This window comes from Pteronotus mesoamericanus, unplaced genomic scaffold, assembly GCF_021234165.1.
Source record: "Pteronotus mesoamericanus isolate MK-2021 breed Mesoamerican mustached bat unplaced genomic scaffold, CSHL_Meso_final scaffold_827, whole genome shotgun sequence".
Classification (NCBI taxonomy): domain Eukaryota; kingdom Metazoa; phylum Chordata; class Mammalia; order Chiroptera; family Mormoopidae; genus Pteronotus; species Pteronotus mesoamericanus.
The window spans coordinates 591,229-616,469 of NW_026555327.1; the positions used below are offsets into that span (position 1 = coordinate 591,229).

General features: G+C 54.5%; 2 protein-coding genes across 5 annotated transcripts in view; one reads left to right on the forward strand and one right to left on the reverse strand.

Moving 5' to 3' along the window:
• IER2 (immediate early response 2) lies at nucleotides 1-1,708 on the forward strand. Its single transcript, XM_054563587.1, has one exon. It carries the CDS (start codon nucleotides 106-108, stop codon nucleotides 784-786), a length of 681 nt encoding a protein of 226 aa, XP_054419562.1. The 5' UTR covers nucleotides 1-105; the 3' UTR covers nucleotides 787-1,708.
• Nucleotides 1,709-24,022: 22,314 nt separating this feature from the next.
• CACNA1A (calcium voltage-gated channel subunit alpha1 A) overlaps nucleotides 24,023-25,241 on the reverse strand; it is a 204,933-nt gene continuing 203,714 nt past the window's right edge. For 3 of the 4 annotated variants that reach the window (XM_054563540.1, XM_054563537.1, XM_054563538.1), the window contains one exon: nucleotides 24,023-24,801. In XM_054563540.1, coding sequence (XP_054419515.1) covers nucleotides 24,127-24,801 — 675 coding nt within the window. In that variant the 3' untranslated portion in view covers nucleotides 24,023-24,126. The remainder of the gene's footprint in view (nucleotides 24,802-25,241) is intronic. The other variant, XM_054563539.1, reaches the window with a different exon arrangement.

Below are 25,241 nucleotides of genomic sequence, written 5' to 3' on the forward strand. Positions count from 1 at the left end.
ACGTCCTAGGTGCGTTACGGCGTTGTTTGGCTTGGGGGAAGCGTGAGCGAGTGCGTTGTCCAGAGTGCACCTGCTAAGCAGGGGAGTCCCCGCCGTCGAGCCGCTATGGAGGTGCAGAAGGAGGCGCAGCGCATCATGACCCTGTCGGTGTGGAAGATGTACCATTCGCGCATGCAACGCGGAGGGCTGCGGCTACACCGGAGTTTGCAGCTGTCGCTGATCATGCGTAGCGCCCGGGAGGTCTACCTCTCGGCCAAGGTGGAAGCCCACGAGGAGCACGGGGTGCCCTCGCCGCCCGCCTGCTCCCTTGACCCTCGCCTACACCCACCGCGGGAAGCTCAAGTTAGAGCGGAGGCAGCGTCCCCTGATGGTGAGCAACCCTGCCCGGAGCCCATGGACACGCAGGAGGCGCCAAGAGCCGAGGAGACCCCTGCCCGCTGTGCCCCGCGCTCCGCCAAAATCAGCCGCAAGCGGCGAAGCAGCAGCCTGAGCAACAGCAGAGACGCCGGACTGGTCCCGAGCAAGAAAGCCCGACTAGAAGAGGAGGACGCGGAAGAACGGGAGTCTTCGGAGGTCCCCAGTCGTCTGCAGCCCCCTCCCGCACATGCGGAGGGCGCCTTCCCCAACCTAGCGCGCGTCCTACAGAGGCGCTTCTCCGGTCTTCTGAACTGCAACCCGGCTGCCCCCCAGACGGTGCCGCCGCCGCCGGCATGCGAGGCAAAGCCGATCTGCCGCCCGGCGGACAGCATGCTAAATGTGCTTGTCCGGGCAGTGGTGGCTTTTTGAGGGACCCCGAGCGGCGTTACGGGAGCCCAGAGCACGGGCCAAACCGTTGACCCGAGTGCAGAGACCTGAGGCCAGGCCAGGCCAGACCCGCGGGAGCGCCCGCGAAACGATGGAGAGGAGCCGCAGCCGGGTCTGCTGAGAGGCCCCGAGAGGGACTATGCCCCCGGGGAGCCGTCGCCACCCTTGTGCAGCCGCGGCGCCAAAGAGCCTGAGCCGAGGGCTCGGGCGCCTTCCTCCGAGACCTGGCGCGCCCACAGGTGCTCTCTTAACCAACCGGGACGTGGCCTTTCCGTCTCCTTCTGGGACTGGGAGAGGGAGGCTTGGTTCCTGAAATTCCTCAGGGTCGGACTTTATTTCTTACTGAGGGCTGTACTGCCCTTACAAGGTTTTTCAGTAGTTGGTGTTCGCATTCCCCACTCGGAGCATTCCAGGCACTGTTCTTCCCCCTCCAGTGACATACTTATGCAAGCGGTCATCTTTGCGTCATGGGGCAGACGTGGGGAGCTTCCTGTTGCCTTTGCGTGGGTGTGGGGCCTGGGAGGAGGGCTGCCTGAGTCACTCGGCCCCGGTGTGCTTCACCCTGCGTCCCTATGCCTTCGGGTGAGGGGGAAGCTAATCTAAGGTTAACATTTTTCTCATTTGGTGCGTTCGAGATGGGGGGTATGTTCGCAGCCTCAAACGTGACCCTCCCTCCGACACAGACATGACCAACCCAGAAAGATCTTGGTGTGAATCACAAAAATGGGGGAAGGACGTGTTCAGAGTGCGAGAAGGATGAGTTAGGACCAGTTGCTGGTGAGACTTGGCAGTTCGGGGAGGGGGAGATTGCAGCCAGGGCGTTCTGAGGGTCTATTTACTCTGGTGGGTTCTGTTTAATTCCGTTTATATGGCCTTTTGCTAGAGATGCCAGATACGAAAATAAAGACCGTTTGAATAAAAGGACGGCTGTCTGGTTTTCTTCCCTGGAGGGGGAAGGGCAGGGTGAAGAGGTCAGGAGCTGGGGGCGGCTTGCTGGGGGTCGCAGAAACCGGTCTGACCGGCTCCCACGTTGGCGGAAGGGGGCTAGAACCCTTTTCTCCGCCGGAACACTTCCGCGCTGGGTGCCCTGGAGCGCCGGCTCTAAGGCCGCACATTTGAGGGTTCCTTAGAAATTCCCCTACAAGTCTGGGGGTAAGAGGACTTTCAGAGTTCGGACGTTGGGGATGTACTGCTGGGGAGCGTACCCCTTGCCTAGTTGGGGAACCACGCCTCCTTTTGAGGGGAACCGTGGCAGATTCTCGCACGGTCCTCCCCCTCCCCGCACTCCTGCCGGCACCTGACCAACTGAATCAGCTCTGGCGGGGGTCCTACGCCCCGGGGTGGGGGTGGGGTGGCTCAGGTGAGCTCTGAAGAGCTCTTCATGCCCTGTTCCAATCTGAGAAATTGTGTGGCCCAGGCCGGGAGGCAAGCTCCCAGCCTCAGTTCCCTCATCTGTGGAGTCTGCCTTTAAAGAGCTTCTGCACGAGGAGGTTGTAGGTTTAGAAATGTTCAGGGAACCCTTGCTATTTGCCTTGGGTGCGCCCCAGCTCCAGGTTAGCCACCCCCAGGGTGAAAGTCCTCAATTCACCCAGCACTGGCCCAGAGATTATCTGTTGGGAGGACAAAGGAGCCGCAGGTGTGGGGAGTGAGGGTGGAGGGAGGCGCGGGAAAGCACTCGCCCCACCTCCAGGCGACTAGCTCCCGGCGGCAGGCTTCCCAGGACCCGGGGCGATTTGACCCTGAGGCGGGAGAGGGGAAGGAGGAAGATGCCGTGGAGGAGCAGACCCACCCCAGTTCGCCCCCAGGCTCCCCTCACCACCCCAGGACCCCTTCCTGCCTCCCCCAGCCTCCCCTCCCCCTGGGGAATCAAGCCAGCTAGCTTGCATGGCTGCCCGATCCCTTCCCGGGAAAGGTGGGAGACAGCGCCACCCACTCCACGGCCAGACCCAGAACTTCCCAGTGGGACCTAGGAGGACTGGGGCCCCACACCCCTAACGGTGGCTCCAGTGTCCCCGTAGGAGCCGCTCCCCTGAGAACCTGACCGGCCCCAGGAAGTCCCCAGCTGCTGGGGAAGGGGCCTCACTGTGCATCCTGTCTGTCGCAGGAACCGCCGGGCCCTTCCTTCCGCGGGAAGCGGCTTGGCCGCCTCCCGCGCGGGCTGCTTGGGCGTTTCCGGTGCCGGCCACGGGGGAGTGGGGCTGGGGATGAGAGCTGGGAGACAGACCAGCACCTCACACTCACACCCTCGGGATAGGCTCCTCCCGGAGACCTCGTTTTACCCATCAGGATAGGCAACGCCGAAAATTTGTCACAGTAACTGATAAAGATGGGGCCTGGAGTTTTCAGTCCATTACGTGGCACTTGGTTATCGAGGCAGGTCTTCTGGGGAGTAATTGATTGGACAATGTCTGTGTGAAAACTATGAAGTATCACACATCTTGTGACCAGTGCATTTCCCAGGGAACCAGCAGGAGATTCCAGAAGGGTGTTCACCACAGTGTTGTCTGAAATGGGCAGATATGAAACAAGCTGCATGTCCATCTAACTGAGCTGGGCTGCTAGAATGTGAACTATCTGTGGCTCCCCCTCCCAAAAGTAAAAACTCTGAGCCTGACAGGTCTACACACAGGCAACAATAACCCAGAACCATGAGGCTGGGGATGAAGTCCAGCTGCAGAAGTTGTGGGTGAGGAGCACAGATTTCTGAGCCAGCCAGCCAGTTCTGCTTGCTTCCTGTGCAACTTCGAATTAGTTACTTCACCTCTCTGGGCCTCAATTTCCCTGGCTGTAAATTTTGGAAAATGATAGTCCTTACCTCTTTGGTTCATAGGGAATATTAAGCAAGATAGTACATATAGAGTGCTGGGCACACAGTGTTATCATTTATTTATTTTTATTGTGAGAGGCTAGGATGACAACAGTCCTGGCCATTTAAAAACACATACAGCACTATAAATATATACACAGTGGTACCTTGGTGCTCCTCGGCTCCAGAACTCATCAAAGCTGGTACTCATTGCATTTCGATGAGGAAAAAAAAATGTTTCGGCACTTGGCACTTGCCTGCCACTTTTAGCACTTGCTAGTGCTTCATCAATCGTCGCTTGCCCGCCACTCCTCCGGAGGAGTGAACAAGGAGTGCCGAGGTACCACTGTATACGGGAAAGTGTGTGCAGATGCTGTGTTAAGCCCAGAGTATTTGAAAAATAGTGTCCCCCCCCCTTCTCCAGTAACTCAATGTGAACATGGGTCTGCCTTCCCTCCCAGGGTTTGACCATGTTCTAGTGACTTGGCAGGGCTGATATCTATCTATCTATCTATCTATCTATCTATCTATCTATCTATCTATCTATCTATATTTTTCCCCCCTCACCGAGGGCCTACACTCATGGGTTCCTTCTGCCTTACCAGTGATTCCTGCATCAGGCCCTGCACCTCTCTGTCTGCATTCGCCCCTGGCAGCCCCATGCAGTCTTAATGCTCTAAATGCTACCTCTGTGCTGACTCCCATCCCAGTCTCTTCCTGGGGGCCTGAGGTATTCCAAACAGAAGGGGAGCCAAAGAGAATTCTTGCTGGTTCCTTCCAGCCTTCCAACCGAGGAATCGTCCTCAAATCCCTTTTTCTCCTTTCCTCACACTCCATCCAGTCACAGGGCCTGTCAACTTGACCTATCATCCCACTCTGAGCCTTTCCCCAACCTCATGGCTCTGTTACCTCCCACCTAGGTTAGGGCAGGGGCTTCCTCCCTTCCCTTAACCCCCCCCCCCCCCCCCGGTTCATTGCTGCTGCTCATCTTATAAAACACAAACTGATCATTTCACTCTCCCAGCTCTTCTCTGCTTCTTCCACACTGGCCTACTTTCTGCTTGCAGAACAGGCCAAGTGTGTTCTAGCCCCAGGGCCTTTTCACTTGCTCTTCCTTCTGTCTGCAATGCCATTCTCCCAGATACCCAAATGTCCATCCACACTTTCTTCAGGTTTCTGCTGAAATGTCACCTTCTTGGGGAGGTCTTCTTTGGTTACCTGATTGAAAACAGAACCCCACACTGCCGTTCTGGTGCTTCCTTAGAACACTGCTTGCCACTTGAAAAGATATATTTGTGTTTTATTCAGCCTCTGCTCTGCCATTCAAATGTCCATTTCATGAATGAATGCCCAGCCCAGGCCAAAATGAGTGAATGAGGTTGTCTGAGGTAAGTAGGTGCTAAGTGCTAAATATTTATATCTCATTTAAGCAGTGGCTTCCCATGGGTCTTAGAATTTCCCAAACTTCAGACAGTTGAGGGTCAGGATTTTTTTTTTTTTATCAGATCTGTGTAACAGTTGTACTATTATTTATCTAATTTTTAAAACTTAATGGTGAGTTAATTATCCACCATACTTAGAAGGTAACAGTTCATAAAAGTTACAATGAAAAGGAAACACTGTCATGAGATCCTGCTGAAACAGTAGCCAGTGTGAGGTTCCAGACAGCTTTTAGTTACAGAGATTAGCAAGGTTAAAGACACATTGTTGCCAAAGGAGGAAGACTATCCTTAAGTCAGAGAACTAGCTGGGACTAACAGGTAAAAAGAGGCTGAGAGATGCATTCCATGTTATTTAAATAACATTGAATTCCTTTGCCCACTGCCCGAGTTAGGAAAATTCTGCTTCTGAAAGATGAACAACTACCCTATCATTGTCCTGCTGACTCTGGACCCAGTCCATCTCTGGCCTAATCTTGCATCACCCTCCAGTCATGTCATATTGACCTGCTTTTTGCTCCCCATACTTCCAGTCTTCCCAGCCACAGGGCCATTGTACATGCTCTCTCCTACAGTGCTTGTACCTCCCTAATTCACCTTGTTAAGTCACCTCAGCTTAAAGGCGTATCATCAGTAAAGTGTTTCCTGTCCTGTTCCCCCTGCCTTCCCGCTCCATTTTGATCCAAGATCCCTCTATTAACGCTCAGATCAAGAGCTACTTTGGTGTTTTTTGTTTTGTTTTGTTTTGTTTTTTGTAGTAGTAGTAGTAGTAGTATTTATCACAACTACAATTTGACGTTTGTTTCTGAGTTTGTCTCCTGGCTTGTGGCCTCCAAGAGGGCAGAGACAAGTCAAGTTTTTGTGAATGAATGATGCAACTTTCCTTTGAGGTCCTTCTAACGTCCATTTTTTGCAGAGCTGGAAACTGAGGCTCAGAGAGGATCGCCCGGCAGGGGAGCAAATAAGGGACAGCTCTAGTTGCGTGTTCCCCATCCTGAGATTTCCCTCTTCGCCTTCGCTGTGCGTTGGGGGTGGGGAGAAATACCCGTCCCTGCTCAGCCCCGGCAGAGCTGGGAAAGGACCGGGACACAGGTCGGACCACCCCAGAAGCAGCACCCAGACCGGTTTACCCGGTTCCAGGAGCCTGGGCGAGTGCCTGCCCGCCCAAGAAGGGAGGGGTGGGGGGAAGCCGGCCTTGGCCCAGCTGCCAGGCCAGCGGGGCGGGAACTTGATCTCCGCCAGGAAATTTAAGTGTCGGGCACCGAGCTCTGGGTTAGTCACTGGCCACGGTGGTGGTGGGCGGAGGAGGGGGGTGGTGGGGGAGCGATATGAGTGTCAATTACAGAAGGGGCGGGGCATGCAAATTCACCCGGCCCCGCGCTCCTACCCCCACCCGGCCTCGCTCCCGAGCGCGCTGCACGGAGCGATTGGCCAGGACTCCCACCAAAGTGGGTGAGCCAGGCCACGCCCCTGGCCCGCAAACCGGTCCCTTCCGGATTCTGTACAGACCTTCAGGGCTTGGCGGAGCCCCAACTCCAGGAACGCGGGGGCGGGGCGTAGGGCCCGCGCCTGGAGGCGGAGAGCACGCGGGGTCGTCTGGAGCTGAGGGTGGGCTGAGAATCAGGAAGAAGAGGAAGGAAAATGAGCGTTGCTGGCGTTTGAGACTCAAGCTAGCAGCCCTAAGGGCGGGATGCGGAAGCCCCCTACATGTGTTCGGGGGAGCCCAGGACCCCACACCGGCGTCTCCGGGAGCCCAGAGCCCCCGCACCTGTGATCGGGGGCCCCAGACCGCCCTCACCTGCGTCCAGGGTTGCTCTTAGGAGGGCACTTTATACGTTTCCTGAGGCTCAGCTTACGGGGTTGTTCCACCCACTTTGTGTTCGAAGGACTTGAGGCCCCCCAAATTTGTGTTCAGGAAAGCCGGGCCCTCCACCTGCACATTCTGGCCTCAGGCCTGAACGTTTTGGATGGAGCCCCTCCCAACAGAAATCCAGCAGCCTTCCAGGCTCCCGGCCCACCCTCCCGAGGCTAAGCCACCCCAGCGCCGCGCACGGTCCACCGTGCGCCGAGGAATCGTCTCAGCGCTCACTGTTTCCCCGCCCCCCCTCCTGCCCCTCGGCGAGCTCCAGGGCTCTCTACGTTCCTGCCTTCCCTGCCTGCCACCTGACTGGCACCAATTAATTTCCTCCTCAGTCTCTCCGCCCACATCTGGTTGCCAGCTGCTCGCCTTCACCCTGCCCGCCCCCCAGAGTCTCCCGGGGAATTGCTAACAGCTCTACTCCTTCCTGTGTCCCCCAAATATAGGCTGCCTCGCCAAAGCCCACAGCCCCTTCCACCAGAGTCTGCTAACCAGAAGCTGACAGGACGGGAAGATCTGAAATCAGATGGAGGAGGGGTGGAGTGTGAAACTTTCTGACCCAGAGATGCTGCTGGAGGGTACAAAGCCGGGAATCGGAATCGGGTGGAGAGGAGGCAGGAGCTTAAGTTGTAACTCAAGGCTCCAGATCCAAGCCCTCTGGCTCCCAGATGGGCACTGTGGGGGAGGGCTGCCCCTCTAGGGACCGCGCGGCCCAGCCTCCCCTCCTCGGAAACCCCCTGAGACTTGGCGGTGACAGCTGCGCCCCAGCCCTCTCGCTAGGAGAGTTTCCTTTTCCTGTGCTCACACGGCCGGCCCTCCGGAGGGCTGGCTGTCGGCCCGGAGACACCGGCCTGGACCTTTTGAAGGGACTCCCCGGAGGGTCTTCCTGGATTAGGGGGAGGGGACTGCTGGAGAACAATGGACTTCTGCGGCTGCAGGACGCCAGGCGCTTCCTGTTAACCCTTTCCTGGAGGTGCAGCTGCCGGGAGCACCTCGGAGGCCTGGCCCGTTTTGAGGGGGTTGAGGGCAGCGAGGGGATTGGCAAAGCCAGCCCCTCCACGGCGTCTCCTCTGTTTCAGATGTCGTTTGCATGAGTGATGGGGAAATGGTGAGGCAAATGAAGACCTCGCTCACGTCCTTGGCCTCCCGGAGCCGGGCTCTTCTGCCCTCCGTGGCTGAGGGTGTGAAGCCAGGGGACGGGCACGGCTCAACGGGAAGCCTCCGCGCTGAGCTCTGAGAAATCCCTGGGGCTCTGGGGCTCAGTCTGGGGAGCCGAGTGTCCCAGGTAAATGCAAGGCACAGCTATGTCTGCCAACACTAGCTGCCCTGCCCAGTTATCTGGGGGGGGCGGGGGGGGGTCATGTCCCCTGGGTTCCCTCCTTGGTCTAGGCTTCAGTTTTCCTAACTACTTCTCAGTTTGGGAAGTTCTCCCAAGGGCCTGACTGGAGCACAGGGCGGCCCTAAGGGGCTGGAGAGAGGCGAGTTAGGGTCTTGGAAACACTTTGCGCCTCCTTGGAGCCCTGGGAAGACACGCTGGGGAAAAGCAGCTATGTTCATTGAGGCTTCATGCAAAGTCCCTGCTGTGGACCCAGCCAGCCTGAGAAGCGCCTGCAGAAGGTTCTGGGAGCATCCGGCCTCCAGGGCTTCTGGTTAGCAACAGACCAGGTGACACTGGCTTTTCTAAGAAGAGACACAAATTGATGCTGACTGCCAGCAGCTAGGTGTTGTGTGCAGCTTGTATTCACTTCGTTACCCTCCCGCAAGCCTGGGTCGGAGTTAAAGCGGCCACTTTCACTAGCCCCACTTTACAGATGAAGGAATGAGGCACAGAGAAAATGTACCTCTAATAAAACAAAATCCATTCTTTTTCTTTCCCTCCTGGGTTTGGGCACAAGAGGAGGGAGTGGGCAGAGATCTTTGTTGAGATTGATGGGAAAAAATATATATATATAGATACACACACAATTTATTTATAAATATATATTTTATATATATACTCAGCAACTGATCTCCTGTTCACAAACAAGGAGAGAGAGCCCAGATTTCTGCCACATGTGGGCAGCCTTTTCTCTCTCTCTCCTTGAGTCCATGGCTCAGCACCCCCACCAGGTTGCCAGCCAGGTTCCCCTCTTTAGTATTTTTAGGCCCACTGGCTGGGTGACTTCACCATCTTTTCTCCTCCTTTCTCAGGTGAAAACATCCCCAGGGGCCAATTTGCGCACCCTCCGCCCAGGAGCTTGAGGAAGACAAAGGCGGTTTGTGTGTGTGCTGTGTGTGTGTGTGGGTGTGTGATCATTATTTACTGAGCAAAATCAAATTGCTAGACTGGAAAGGCTGCTGCCTGGTCCCCTGGCTGGTGTCTGGAACAGGAAGTAGCTCAGTGCTTTGCCCTTTAGACTCCAGGGCCGTTGGGGAGGGCCCACCGGAGGCCACCTGCCCAGCCAGGGGAGGGTGAGAGGCCAGAGCGGCCTGCACCTGGGCTCCCGGCCAGCCCACTGCCTCCCAGCCTCCACCTGAGGCGCCTCGCTGCCTCCCCTCTTCTGTTTTGGCCCACCCGCCCAGAATGAACCTTATTTTGGCCTCAAGGAAGGCCAAAGCAAGCCTGCAATTACTCGCTGCCAGGGCCCGGGTGGCTATCGCCATCAGACTCAGCGTAAGGTGGCGATGGGGCTCTCAGGAGCTCCTCCCCTTTGCCCATCTGCCGCACTGTGTTCCAGGGATCCCCTAGCTACCCTTGAATCCCCACAAATACTGCCTCGTAAGAAGATACTGGAATTTTCAAAATACTGTCTTGTTGTTTGGAACAAGGCATTTCCTTCCAGGAAGGATGGCTGTGAAGCGGGTCAGAAGCCGAGACTTGGAGAAGGGGGATGCCCTGGGACCACCGAAGCTTCCTTTCAATCAGGGGTGGTGTTTCTTTCCTATCCCTGCTGGAGATGAGGCCACTGTGGGGAGGGAGCATGCAAGGGAGGGCCTTGGGGACTTTGCAGTCAGCAGCACTTCTGTGTCTCCCAATGCAGCCTGGGTATCCTCAGTTCCCTCACCTTCTCCCTCACTCCTCAGGCCTGTCCCTCTTTCTCACGACTCTCTGGACATCTGAGGGAGGAAGGTGCATATGTGTTGCCCAACCTCCCAGTGGTTCCACTGAGATTAAAGCCAGCTCTCTTCCTGAAGGCTGGAGCCAAGGTCCACCTCTAGGGTCACATGTCCCACTCATGGACCTGCGTTTCCAGTCAGACTGGACAGGCAGGGAGGCAGGCTTGACCTCAACACCCTAAGCTGAGTGTAGGCCCGGGGGTTACACACACGCGCACACACCACCACGGGTTCCTGGGAAACTCTCTGGCCCACCCTCCGAAGGGCTGAAGTTTCCTCTGATTGTCCTGGATTACCCTGGGTACTCGTCCCCAACGCTTGCTGCTCGGTGACTTCCTTCTTGTAGCAAGTTTGTATATTCTAGAAAACTGGGGAAGACCCTCAGCTAGACACTCCTGCCATCTTCCTGGTGGCTGGACCCCAGGTGGACCAGGCTTCCCGCTCAAGGCCAGCCTGAATCTTCCCCAAATCTCTTCCTCTGACTCCTGTTGCAGCTTGAGCTCATCCAGTCCCATCACTTCTGTGGCACCCGGAGACCAGAAGGTCTGTGCCCCTGAATGCTCCTTCCAGGCTCAGACACCTCTGAGCCAGCAAGCGTTTACTCAGCACCCCTGTGGCCCAGCATACACCAGGGCTGTGCATCAACCCCAAGACAGGCAGCCGCGGAACTTGTCCAAGTTTAGCTGGTAAGTGGGACTTGGAGCCTAAGAGTTTAAGAATGATAATAACCATAGCAGTTATTGTTTATTGGTTTAAGCAGTTCACTTGTATGCATTCATGGAGTCCTTGCAACAAAGATTTATTGTGGCATTATTGTCCTCATTTCACATTGAGAAAACTGAGATACAGTGAGGTTAGATAGTGTGTGTGCTATATAGAGTCTGTACAGCTAAAACATGCCAGAGTCAGGATTTGAACCCAGGCCTACGCCAGCATTGCTCACTATTGCTACTGGGGGCCAGATCACCTTCTGCAGGGGGAGCTTCCCCATGCCTCAGAGGGTGTCGAGCGGCATCTCTGGCCTCCACCCCGTAGGTGCCAGCAGGGCCTCCCTCTACTGCCCCGGCAACCCAAAATGTCTCTAGATGTGGCTGCACGGCAGGGTGTGGTCTGGGGGAGTGCCTTGACTGTCCTGCCTCTACACGTGCCTTGTTGCAAAATAACATTGTTGATGTGCGTGTGTGTTTCCAACTTTGGCTTGGGTCCTGGTAGTGGGGGTGAATGGCAGGTTCTACCATCTAAGTGAGGGGTCAGCAGGGTCCGTAGGACCACCAGGACCACTAGCCTGGGCCAAAGAATACCTTCTGCCCAGAGGAAGGGTTGGTGGCTCTCAGGCCCTGGTGGGCGGGCTTGCTGGTTGGTAGCCTCAGCAGATCTCTAATGGGTGGAGGAGACAGGCCGTCCGTTTCTTCCTTCCTGGTTCCCAGGGGTGGACAGGGGTAGAGGCAGTGGCCTTGGGAGCCAGAGGGCGTGGGGATTCCGGGATTAACTGGGTGTGGGCCAGGGTGTGGGCTCTGAGACCCAAGGCCCCTGTGGGCTGGGAGGAGAAACCAGAAGCTAAAGTAGGTCTCCCCACCCACCTCCTGGCCTCACGTCCCACCCAGCCCTGGCCCTGGGCCAGCAGCTGCCGGAATGGTGACTCAGAGCTGCTGAACTGAAGAGAGTGCAGGGTGGGGGGAGACCTGTCACATGGATTCTCCCTTCTCCTCCTCCTGTCCCTGGCCCCCCTGCTCCATGGGGATTTATTTTTTTCATTTTTTGGAGGGGATTTATTTTTTTCTTGGCACCCCACTAGGGCAGGAAGTGTAGACCATGGACTGACTGGGTTGCAATATAGTTAGGCCGAGACGAGAGTGTGTGTGTGTGGTTGAGAGGAGCAGCCCCAGCACCGGCTTCCGGACACAAGGACTGAGGCCTTTAGCCAGTGTGGGGGGTCTCCGACCTCCTCCCTCTTTTATTTTTCAGAATGTTTACGTACTGATTTTTAGAGAGAGAGGAAAAGGAGGAGGGAAGCATCAATTTGTGTCGTTCCACTTGTTTATGTAATCTCTGACTGATTCTCGTATGTGCCCTGACCAGGGATCAAACCCTCAACTGCCACTGTACCTTATCGATTGAGACAATGCTCCAATCAACTGAGCTAGGGCCCACCTTCTCCCTGCCTCCCTCTTAAAGTCAGAGAACTCCGGTTTCCCCAGGGACCCAGGGAGCTATGGAGAGTGGGAAGAACCGGGAAGAGTTCTAGAAGTGAAGGCATACCGTGCACAGTGCCAGGTGCGTTTATAGTTTTTCTGACTAGGATCATTTACAGCGGGAGGTTGCTCGGAAAGAGGGGCTCCCTGGCCAGGCTGGCTGCAAAGCCAGCACGCTGTTGGCACGTTTACGCGTGCATTCTCTCCTTCATGCAGCCCCCACTCTGCATGATGGCTTATGACGGCTTAGGGCTTAGGGACGGACCCGAGACCTGCAGGAAAGCAAACGAGACTGTGAGAGAAACATCAGTGGGTTGCCTCTCACAGGCCCCCAGCTAGGGACCTGGCCCACAACCCAGGCATGTGCCCTGGCTGGGAACTGAACCAGCAACCCTTTGGTTCTCTGGCCAGCACTCAATCCACTGAGCCACACCAGCCAGGGCTCTGGGTTGCTCCTCTACAGCCCTCACCCAGTCACCATTCATTATTTGTGTGCTTTTTCTTTTCGGTTTGCCGATGTAGTGTTGATGTGCTCTCTGCCGTCTCTGTCGGACTGCGAGCCCATGAGGATATGAACAGTGCCGTCATCGCTGTGCACCCCCAGCCCCTGGGCCTGCAACAGAGCGGCTTAATGCATACTTGAAGGGACAGAGAAAGTGCTGGCGCCGGAGGGTGAACTGAGTCCCCGGGAAGGTGGGTGGACTTAGGCGGGAGGTGGGCGCCTAAGCAGAGAGCCTGGGGGCCGGCTGAGTGGGCGCGGGCAGTTCCCCTGGTGGGGGCACAGGGGGCATGGAAGTGGGGTCAGGTGGAGGCGCAGCCCAGGGGCAGGTGTGTGTGGTATTGCTTCATCCATGACTGTCCAGCATGCGCATTCAGAGCCTGGGAAGGCCAAGCCAGGGCTGCGCCCCGGGTCCTCCATGAGGGAGGTAGCTTCCCGGGGCAGGCTCGACCCGCCTCCGCTGGGCCCGGCAGCGGGCAGCGCAGTCTGCAGTTTCCAGGGCCCAGAGTCAGCCGAGGAGAGAGGCCTTTATAAAGTCAGACTTGGCTTTCCCCCAAATGGCTGACTCCTTATGCCTGATTTCAAATGCCGGCTTGTCACAGTGTCTGCCTGTAAGCGCACGCCTGTTTCTCTCTGAGGGGGTGTGTTTGCGGTGCTAGGGGCAGTGTGGGGGTGGCATCTTTTAGCCAGCCAGTGGCCATTCCCCACCCCTGCACCCACTCTGTGGTTCTTTTTATATCTCACATTTAGAGAAAGCCTAAACATCTGAGCCTGCGCCTGGCAGAACAGGCTGTCTGAGGCTGCAAGGAAAGGGGAGGAAAGCGGAGAGGCGGGGAGTGGGGAGGGGGTGGTGTGGTGTGTGAACCCAATCTGGAGGGAGGCTGGCCAGGTCAGGGGCGGCGGCTGGCTTCCTTCCAGTAGCTCTGCAGCATCAGATGGTGCTGAGCTATATTTAACGGCTGCTTTCTCCACCTCCACTGTGGGGTCCTCACCGGGATGAATGAATCAGAGGCATGCCTAGTGTGGCCCCAAAGCCTGGCTCAGTCTGCCCCAAGGAACTGGGAACATTTCCCCCAGAAGCAATTCTGCAGAAGCTCCATCTGGGTCCTTGTTGACCTGGGCCAGCCACCCTCCCCCATCCCTGACCCAGCTCTGCGCCAGCCAGCTCAGGGAGCTGAAGGTCAGCGGTGGCTCCCTACACATGTGTGGTGGCCTGTGCAGCTAGGTGACTCCTGTGGGACTCTTAAGACACCCACCTCCTCCGTGTGCACACGCACAATGCTGGTAGCCCCCGGGAGTCTGCATGCATATGTTCTCTCTATCTTACTCCAAGCTTATTGATTAGAAGTCTCTGGTTGGGACAAGTCTTGGTCCATTTGGGCTGCTGTACCAGAATACCATGGACTGGGTGGCTTACAAACAACAGACACATACTTCTCACAGTTCTGGAGGCTGAAAGTCCAGCATTAAGGTTTGATGTCTGGTGAAACCATCTCTCTGTGTCCTCACATGGTGGGAGGGGCGAGGGAGCTCTCTGTGGCCTCTCTAACAAGGGCATTAATCCCATTCACGAGGTGATTAGATCCATCCTGGAGACCTACTCACCTCCCAAAGGCCCCACCTCCAAATGGGGGGTTGAGTTTCAAATATGAATCTGGGAAACACAAACATTCAGTTCATGGCAGGACGCATGTGTCTATAGGTGGCAGAGTAGGGATGGGAGGACACTACTATGCAGCTGTCACCTACTTACGCCAGCGCCAAGGCCTGCAGACGAGTGGGGTCCTGCACCCGGACAGCAGCAGGCAGTGGTGGGGGCGATGTCAGGTACGACCACGCCTGAGGATGGTTCCAGAGCGAGGGATGTGAGGCTAGGCCTCTGTCGGGACGGTGTCCGTGAGCCACAGTAGGCAACTGAGCACTTGCGGTGTAGCTGGCCCTGACTGAGATGTTCTGTGAGTTAAATACACATTGGGTCTCAAAGATTTTAGTAAGAAAAAGAGAATGTAAAGGGTTACAATAATGTTCACATTAGTTACATGTTGAAATTATATTTTGGTTATGTTGTGTTAAATAAATGTATTAATAAAGTAATTTTTATCTTCCTCAAAAAGCTAAACAGAGAGTTATCATACAACTCGGCAATTCCGCCCCTAGGTCTGGACTCCAAAAGAATTGAAAACAGGTGTTCAAACAAAAACGTGTACATGTATATACATAGCAGCGTTATTCACAACCGGCAAAAGGTAAAAACAACCCAGATATCCATCAACAGATGCATGAATGAGCAAAATGTGGTCCATCCACTCAGTGGACTATTATTCACCTGTAAAAAGGAATGGAGTCCTGATACATGTTACAATGTGAATGAACCATGAAAACATTATGCTGAATGAAAGAAGCCTGACTAGAAGGTCACATATTATATGGTCCCTTTTATATGAAATGTCCAGAAGGAGCAAATGTAGAGAAACCAGAATTAGATTGGTGGTTGCCGATGGCCGCCATAGGGAGGATGGGGAGTGATTGACGATGGGGATGGGGTTTTACCTCGGGAGGGTACAAATAGTTTGAAACTAGGAGAGGTAGTGCTTGCACAACATTGCGAATTTACCAAATGCTGTAATTATACAACTGAAGCAGTTAATTCTATGTGAATTTCATCTCTATTAAAAAAAAAAAAACAACTAAAATAAAATGTCATCTGGCCCTGACTGATGTGGCTCCGTTGGTTGGGTGTTGTCCGTCCCACAAAGCCAAAGGTCACCAGTTCGATTGCCAGTCAGAGCACACGCCTGGGTTGCTGGTTTGGTCCCTGATCTGGGTGCAGAGGCAACTTCTCACATAGATGTTTCTCTCCCTCTTTGTCCCTTCCTTCCCTTCTCTCTAAAAATAAATAAATAAAGTCTTAAATTTTTTTTTCACTTGTTCCTTTTTACTTTCTTCATTGTGAGAAGCAGAATATTTAAACATGACTCAACTCACTTTAAATTGCTGTTGGACGGGCCTGGACTAGACCACCGTGCCTCCAGGGGAATCAGGTCATGTCTGAGTTCCCTGCCCAGCAGGTGAAATCCTCAGGGTCGCAGCTGGCCCAAAGCAGGGCCAGACGGAGTTGTCCTGGGGGCGCAGGTGGGGAGGAGAGCTCTAATTGTCCACCCTGTCCACCAGGGGACTGAACAATTTTTTTTTCCACCAGGGGACTTTTGGTTCACTCTTCCAATCATGAGGCAACATGACCTTGTTCACCTTGACCAGCAAAATGGGTAGAGAATGGAGATTTGTGCAATACCTCGAACCACCTTGAACTTTTGACGGCTGAAGTTCAAAGACCTAGAGACTGTGTTCCCACTTGGTGGTTTGGCAGTTTACACTCTAAGCAGGCCTGGTGGACAGGAAGTGGTGCCTGGGAGTGGGTTGAGAGGATGGTGGAACCAGAAAAGGGGCCGCACCATGGGGGGTAGGGATGCAGCTGGCAGGAGGTTACTCGGTTGTAGCCAAGACGGGCATATCCTTACCCCCTTGGAGGCAAGGAGCTGACTAAAGGGAACCCTATGGGCTGCAGATTCAAGGTCTTATCCTTTATCCTATATGACCTGGGGCAAGACCTTGGGCAAATGAGGGAAACGTTCTGACCCTTAGTTTTCTGATCTGAAAGTGCCTCCCTTTTCTCCTGCTTCTCGTAGCAGCCCCTCCTCCCACCGCGCTCCCAGAGCCCCTCTGCTGGCCTGCCCTCTCCTCTGGGCAATTCCTGAGAAAAGTTGGGGGCAGACATGTAGAGGCTGGCAGGGTCTCCAGCAGGATGCTCTGTCTTCCTGAGTCAGTGGCTTTGTTCTGAGTAGTCGTTAGGAAGTTCTTTTGATAGACACTTACACATGTGATGTCCCGGTTGATGCAGCTTCTGTCCCTGAAGCAGTGAGTGGCGCTGCTCTGACCCCACGCACCTCTTCTTCTGGTCGCCCCTACTCCAGCTCCCTGACCAGTTACTGCAATCATGCCTTTGGCTAGTCATCATCTGGCCTCTAGGTGGCGCTGCCTGCTTGGTGCAACTTGGCCCTGCCTGTGCAGCCTCAGCTCAACCAGCTGTACTCGGGGCCAGAAGCTGTGGACACAACCTTGAACAAGGCCTGGGCCTTGGTTCTGGGGGCTCCGAGTCAAGTTTAGTTGTCCAACTGATTATTATGATGTGAACTTTGATTGGCCAGGATAACCTGGAGCGTAGGAACTACTTTTTGGAGGTGTCTGGACACCTTTAAAAATGGTTTCCGAATTACAAAAGTGATTGTTTTTGAAAATTATCTCAGCAGCTTCTCAGCTCTTCCTGGGAGTAAGTGCCATCCACAGGGACTTTGTATTTTCCTTCCAGATCATTTTCTTTATATATGTATCTTTTATTGATTTGAAAGGGGGAGAGAATGGGGGGAAATGGGGGGGGGGGAGAGACAGACATTGATTTGTTGTTCCACCCATTTATGCATTCATTGGTTGATTCTTGTATGTGCCCCGACCAGGGATCAAACCCGCATCTCTGGCATATTGGGACGATGCTCTAACCATCTGAGCTACCTGCCCGGGGCTCAGATTGCTTTCTAGGAGCATGGATAGCCAGGGCTTTCTCTCTTTTAAGAGCTGGAGCAGGGTGGGCGGGAGGGGTCGGGAGGTGGTAGGGGAGCTGGGCCTTGGGTAGAACGGTGTCAGAAGCTGGGAGGGGGACTGAAGCTGTGTAGCTTGCTGAGTGCAAGGTGGTGGCTGTGACAGGAACTGCAGAGGGGCACGGGCCACTGTTCTGGGCAAGGACAGGAGGCCAGATGGCGTGTGGGTGTCACATTTAGCGAATGGGGCTGTCATGGCAGATCCAGGGCCGGGTGGAATGACAGCAATTTCATGTCCAATCCTTTTGCAGACTCTACTCCAGCCAGCAGCCCTTGTTAGCTCATCCACTGCAGCACCCCCATCTGGCCTTCAGCAGGTGTTCAGCTGTCTTAGTCCGTTTGGGCTGCTATGACAGAATACTTCTGCGTGTGGCTTATACACAACAGACATTTATTCCTTGCTATTCTGGAAGCTAGAAGCCCAAGATCAAGGTGCCAGCAGATTCTGTGTCTGGTGAGGGCCCCCCTTCCTGGTTCATAGATGGCTTCGTCTTGCTGTGTCCTCACATGGTGTAAGGGACAAGGCAGCTCTCCGACAAGGAGAAACTTCTGAGATGCCCTAGATTAAAGGACAGCAGGCCAGAGGGCGGGAGCGAAATCGGAAAAGCCGGCAGGGCTCGTGCTGCCTGTCACCACCAGAACCCGGAAGGGGAGACAGTAATTGGATCTTTATGGGCGCTTTATTCAGATGTGGGTGATCTGAGAAGACTGTGGCTTCTGTGGCTTCAGAAACCACCTTGACATCTCATCTCAAGCGGTCCTTCTTATAAGGAGCAGGGTAGATAAGGGGTTTGGGAAAAGGGTTAATCAGATGAGAGTTGCAGTCTGGAGGCAATTTTCCTAGTTCTTCTTTATCTGTTGATCAACAATCTTTTATCTGCCTCGCAGATGTTCCCTCCCTGGAACACCATGGCTCAGATACCATCTCCAAGGCTTGCAGAACCCCCGGGGCTCAAGGATAAATGGCTTGTCGACCTCCTCAAATCACGTGGTCACGCATTCCAGTCCCCGGAGTTCCTGGAATAAAAGCCTTCCACAGGCATTAATCACTTAAGCCTCTCAACTCTGACTGAAGCTAAAGTCTTGAACTCTTGAGTTCCCTTATCAGGAGGAAGAGACAAAAAGTGGTTAATCAGTTAACAACCGCAGTGCAAAACCAACTAAAGACTGCTCACACTCCTTAGTGTACGCTGGAATTATTAAATTAACTTCCAGGGGGCTCTTTCTGAGGAAGTCTTTTAAAAAGACTTTCAGCCTTAGAAGTTACCGGTTTTTGTTTAACAATACGAACAGCACCAATCCCATTCGTGGGGGCTCCACCCTCGTGACCTCATCACCTCCTAATACTTTCACCCTTGGGAGTTGGGATTTCGACAAGGCGGTTCTGAGAGGGTGTGCACTTTCAGCCTTGAGCACCGGGCAGCGCGGCACGTGAAGGGCTGACTCCTCGTCATGCCAACTGTACCCATGGGACACAGGCTCAGGGCGAGGTCAGCTCCTGTGGGACACAGAGTGGGTGACAGAGCCAGAGTCAGTGGCTTTCTTGTTTGACTGTGTCCCATATTTCGGTCATTCACAACACCGTTGTAACGGGGCACAGCCAGGGCCCCCCAAAGTGTACTTGTAACGGGGTCCAGAGATTGGGGTGTCCAAGAAAAATATATTCTCCCCACCCCAGGGCAGACCGCCATGGGGGATGGGAGCCTTGAGCAGGGCCACTGAGAGTCATTTTGTATGTCAATAACAGGATAGCTTCATTCCTCATATGCAAAGGGAGTTATTCTGCATATCACCAAAGCTAATCAGGAAGGTTTCAAAGACTTTCTACAGAACGTAACTGGGAGAGAGGGAGGAGAGACAGGGGCCTGCAGGAGAGACAAAGGGACACAGACTCTGGGGAACAGTGTGAAGACCACGCGGGAAGAAAGAGGGGGGAAGGACTCTTGCTAGTGGGCCGGGAGAAGGTGCCACATGGTTATGGATTAAGAGCTGGAGATCGCGGCGACGCAGCGGATGGTGCTGAGACCTGCGAGAGGCCTGCCTGGCCGAGCCCCGGGCTCCTGTCCTTTTTTTCTTCTGAAGGATGGTACCCCGACTGGCCTCACTGGCCTCACTGGGCAGAGGGGGGGAAGGCAGGACGGTGTGTGTGCTGGTGATTGTTTTGAAGGGATTTTGAGGTTTAAGGGTGACATTTAGCCATTCATCAAACCTGTATAACTTTTGAATAAATAGTTCCTTTTCCTCTTCACCAAACTCTGCCATTCAGAGCCATAATTCCAAGGGCAGGCAGGCGAAGGACCCACAACTGAGGGGTCCCAGGGAAGGAGGGTGTTGTTGTTTTGGTAGGGGTCCTTTTGTTCAGTAACACCGTCACCTTCTCAGTTTTTTCATATCTACTTTATTGCTTGTATTACTGTCACGGTTTGAGTGGCGTCTCTCCAAAATGTGTGTCCACGGGGGACCTCATGACAGCGCGGGGACGTTTGCTGATGCCCCTGCGTGCGTTTCCCCTATGCCGACCAATTCTCTGACGAGAACTATGTGTCCAACAATTCAGTTCTGACCTTATCTACCTGGGTTAAAAGGCTGAGCCCCGCCCCCACTTTATGTTTTTTAAAGGTTTTATTTATTTTCAGAGAGAGGGGAAGGAAGAGAGAAAGAGAGGAAGAGAAACATCAGTGGGTTGCCTCTCACAAACCCCCAACCGGGGACACCCAGGCTTGCGCCCTGACGGGGGACGGAGCCAACCACCTTTCAGTTCACAGGCTGGTGCTCAATCCGCTGAGCCACACCAGCCAGGGCCCCACCCCGGGCCCAAGTCCCGGACCACCTGCAGTTCTGAACCACCAGTTATAAATGGAGGGTTTCTAGGACTCTCCTTTTCCCCGGGCCTAACCATTTTGTGGATGAGCTCACAGGTCTCAGGAAGGCACTTTTGATGTTACTGGCTTATTATAAAGAATACAGATGAACTGCCCGAGAAAGGGGTACATGAAGCAAGGTCCGGAGAGGCCCCGAGAGCAGAAGCTTTTGTCTCTGTGAAGCTAGGATGTCCCATCCTCCCACTGTGGTACCTGGATGTGTTTGTCAGCATGGTCTTTCTGCAGACCAGGCCTCACGCTAAAGCTACCTAGGGTGCCCCACCCTAAGCCACCCTATTAACATAAACTCAGGTGTAATCTGTCGAGGCTCTCTATGCCCTGGTAGGGTAGTTCAGTTGGTGAGAGCATCACCCACAATGCACCAAGGTTTCAGTTTGATCCCTGGTCAGGGCACATGCAAGAATCAACCAATGAATGCATAAATAAGTGGAACAGCCCTGGCTGCTGCGGCTTAGTGGATTGAGTGCTGGCCTGTGAACTGGAAGGTCATGGGTTCGATTCCCTGTCAGGGTACACGCCTGGGTTGCGGGCCAGGTCCCCCGTTGGGGGTGTGCAAGAGGCAACTGATTGATGTTTCTCTCACACATTGATGTTTCTCACCGTCTCTTTCTCCCTCACTTCCCCTCTCTCTGAAAATAAATAAATAAAAAAAGCAATAAATAAGTGGAACAACAAATCGATGTTTTTCAAAATCAATAAAAATAAATAAATAAAGGGGCTCCTTATGGATAACAAAAGGCACGCCTACGACTCAGGAATTCCAAGGGTTATAGGAGTTCTGTGCCAGGAACTGAAGACAAAGACCAAATATATCTCTCACTTGGGAACTTATTTGAAAATAGGAGCGTTGCAGATATAATTGAGGTAAGGGTGGAAATGAGATCAAACTGGACTGAGGGGGGTCCTAAATCCAGGGCAAGTGTCTTCATGAAAGACAGAAAAAGACACACAGATGCAGGGAACACAGCTGGGTGAAGGCAGAGGCAGAGACTGAGGTGAGGCAGTCTCAAGCGGAGGACACCAAGCAATGCCCGCTGCCACCAGGAACTGGAAGAAAGCAGGGGGTCAGGGTGGGGGAGCGCATTCTCCTTCGGGGCTTTCGGTGCGGCCCTGAAGCCCCGCTGACACCTAGACGGATCTCAGCCGTCTTTCCTCCTGAATTGTGAGGAATACGTTGCTGTTTTAAGCTGCTGAGCCTGTGGTAATTTGTTACGGTGGCCCTAGGGGGGCCAATAGTACTACGACTTCATTAATTTTGTAAAAGTTTTTAAACTTAAACGTTTTATCACTGTAAGCACTGGTCACTGTAAGATACTGGCTTCGCTGTGCAGGTGAGGGTTTTTCATCTGAGGGCCACGAACAGCCCCGGGCCTGAGCGCCTTGTTCCCGCACTCCCCCTGCTGGTTGTTTCTCTCAAATCAGGCCTCCTCAGTGCTGTCCGAGTCCCCTGGGGCCAGTTGCACAGACCTGTCTGTCCCAGGGACCCTGGAGGGGAACCCTCATCCGTCATGACCCCTGAGCCCTTTGATGGCAATTGGGTCATGCACCCCAAATATTTTGATGATTCTGAGCTGAAGGAAGTTGAGAATCAAGAGACGCAGGGAGTTGTCGGCCCTCCCCCTTTCTGACTAAAAGCAGGGAACACATTTCCCTTTCAGAAGGTGACCTGAGTTTCTCTGTGTGAAGGTGCCCCGCCTTCCCTACCGGGAAGAGGAGAGTGAATCTTATCAGGGGAGATGGAGCGTCAGCGCTGAGATGGATCAGTCTCAACAAACCTTACTATCATAGCCTGCACATTTCTTTAGTTTTTCCACTTATTTCCTAGTCATTTCCCCCATGATTTATAGTCCCTTGAAGCCCAAATCCCCTGTTAAAAGGAGTGCTTCTTTGAATTTCACTTTTATTCTGTGACTTTCCTTTTCTGTAAATATTAATAAAAATTGTGCGCTTTTTCTCCCATTGGTGTGTCACTTGTTTAATTCACGGGTCTCGGTCACTGAGCCTACGAGGACAGAGGAAAATTTTGCCTCCTTGACACAGCAGAGGGTCCCATTTCACAGACAGGACATTGGGACTCAGAGAAGTGGCGACTGGAGGCCGTGTGTGGCAGGGAAGGGGGAGCAGTTCCTCGAGGCCCTGAGGACGTGCCTGAAATGGAGCCCGGGTGGCGTGGAACTTTGCGCCCCCGGAAGGGCGCTGCCCAGGGCGTTTGCACAGCACCCCTGGCCCTCAGAGCTTGTCCCTTGGCCCTTCTCTAGGCTTCCCAGTGAAGTGGCCCAGGCCTGGGCCTGAGGAGATGCAGCCAGGGAGAAAGTCAAGTCCCCCTTGGCCTCTTTCATTCCCTGATTCTCCCCCGATCTGTGTCTACTGGGCAATTTATACTCACTCCTGCCTGAAGGTGCGGGCTGCGCCGGCCTGGGGTCCAGCCTCCTGGCACCCAGCTATAGGCTTGGCCTCTGGGTCCCAGGGTATGTGGGGCTCCAGCAGTGGACCTCATTCCCTGGCAGACAAATGACTACAGCGTCCCTGGCTCTGGAGAGAATTACATACCCCTTCCCCCTCTCCTGAACAGCTCCAGCACCTGGAAGAGGACCTTTGACAGAGGTGAGACTTGCCTTGAGCAGGCAGCTGGTTGGAAAGTCTGTGGAGGCTGTGATTAGTCAAGCTGCCTGGTTAGGAAGTTAAAACCCTCTCTTGAATGTAAACGGTAGTGGTGGGGGACGGGACACAATCCTCTCTAGTTTCTTACTGGACAGCTGGCAAGGACCTGGTTAAGCATCTCTGGCCTTGGCTTTCCCGGGCCTGCTAAGGCAGCCAGAATCCCTGGCGCTCTGGCCACCAAGCCGGGAGGGTGGAGCGTATCTGCCCTGGTCTCCATTGGGTCTGGAACAACCCCCAGGCACTGCAAAGAACACAGGACGGGAGAGCCCTGACCTCCTCATTCTTAGCTACTGACAAATCGCCTCCTTACATGGTTCCCCTCAAAACACCTGGGGGACACTTTGCAGAGGGGCAATGACCACTCCAGTCCATAAGCCCTTTGATTCAACTATTTTTATTTTTTTTTTTTAATTTTTGAATGTCATGCAATAATTCACAGTCCCAAGCCCACAGTTTTCAAACAAGGTAGGAAAAAGGCAAAAAGAAGCAAAGGAAATCGGTGGTGGTGTTTTTTTGTTTGTTTTTTTTTTCTTTTGTTATTTCGAGCAGGACCAAATGTCAGGAAAAAATGCTTCTTTTCTCAATCATTAATTTTTTTGTCCTTTTTAAAATTGTTTATTTTTTTTTAAATCGATTTCTGCAGGCAGTAATAGTAGGGTTTGGTATAACCAGCAAGCACTCCTGTGTGTGTCTGAGAACGGATGTGGGGGTGCGAGCGCGTCCGGCAGAGGTCTGTGTGGGACGCTGGGTGTCTGTCGGGTTCTCTGCCACACACTGGCCACCAGCTCGCGTTCATCAGGGGAAGGAAAGATTCAATTAAGATGATAAAACTCATCAATAGAAGCGATTTTTTTTCTCCCCGTTTTTCTTTTAAAAATGTTTTTTTTTTTTTTTTTTTAAATTTCCATTTTCCCCAAGGTTCTCCAAAAATGGCTGAGTTAATTCGAATCCCTTGGCTGTGTGGTTTGTCTGTCCCCGCGGGCCCCCCTTCATAGGGGGCCGGGGCTGGGTGGGGGGCGCCGAGGGCTTTTGTGAGACACCCAGGTGTGTCCTGGCCCTGGGGACTCCCTCCAGAGTCCGGGGGCGTCCGGCAGGTCCTCTCCCCGGCCTCCCCCGTGTGCTGGGCAGGTGGCAGCGAGGTGGCCTCGCGGCCGGGCCGCGGCTCCTCCCCGTGGGATGTGTGCGTGGGGTGCGTGGGGAGGGGGCCGGGCGGGCGCGGGTGCCACCTCGCCCGGGCTTAGCACCAGTCGTCGTCGTCTGTCTCGCTGTAGGCTTCGTGCAGGCCTTTTCGGGAGCCCGGCCCGCGGGGCCTGGCCAGTCCGTGGGCCGGGTAGTAGCCGTTGGGGAGTCGCCGGCCATGCCGAGAAGGCGACGCGCAGGCAGGGCCCGCGGCCCGAGGAGTCCTGGGAGAGCACGCGTGTCGCGCGGGGGGCGGCGCGTCGTAGGGCCCATCGTCCCCACCGCCGCCGGGGCCATCGGCCTCGTCGTAGTCGGAACCCCGGTAGTAACCGTGGTGCCGGGGGCCCGGGGACCACTCGGAAGCGTGCGCAACAGACGTCGGCCACCGCGTCCCGCCTTGGCGACATGCCCTGGGGGACTCGCTCCGGGCCGGGCCCCGACGCTCCATCGCGGGCGAGCGGCTGCTGCTGTGTCCCCCCTGCGGCCGCTCCCCTGCCAGAGGCTCGGCTGCGGGGCCCGGGTACCTCCGCGGGCCGCTGGGGGCCGTCCGGCCAGGCCGCGCCACCTGCTGCTGCTGCGGGGGCCCCGAGCCGCCGGCCTTGCGGATCACAGGGGAATAGGACACGTGTGGCCGGGGAGTGGAGGGGGTCTGGGGGAGCTGGCGGCGGCCCCGCCGCGGAGTGCTGGTACCAGATGTTGAGGGGGCTGGGCTTCCACTTACGGAACTACTGCCCTACACGAAAATTGAAACAAAGGAAATCAAAAAAAAAGATACAACAAAATCAACCAGGAGGAGACAGGAGGAGACACAGGGAGGGGGGCAAAGGAAAACCAAAGGAGGACAGGAGTGGGGCCAGGAGGGGGAGGAGGGGGTGGGGGACACAGGACATTTGAATGGAAAAAAAGGAAAAAAAGCGACAGCCACGGGGAGGAGGAGGAGGGGGAAGAGAAGGAGAAGGGTGGGGGGGGGGGAAGGGGAAGGAGGGAAGGAGACAAGGAGGGCGGGGGAAGTAAAAAACCAACACAACAAAGTGAAAAGAGAAATGAGAAATGGAGTTTTGTAAGTTTCGGGGTTAAAATAGCAGAAGTTTCAAAAATTACTCACAGGCGTCCAGAGGACAGAAATCATAATTGGAACAAAAACGGAAGCCGGGTTAAAGGAAAGCGAAAGGC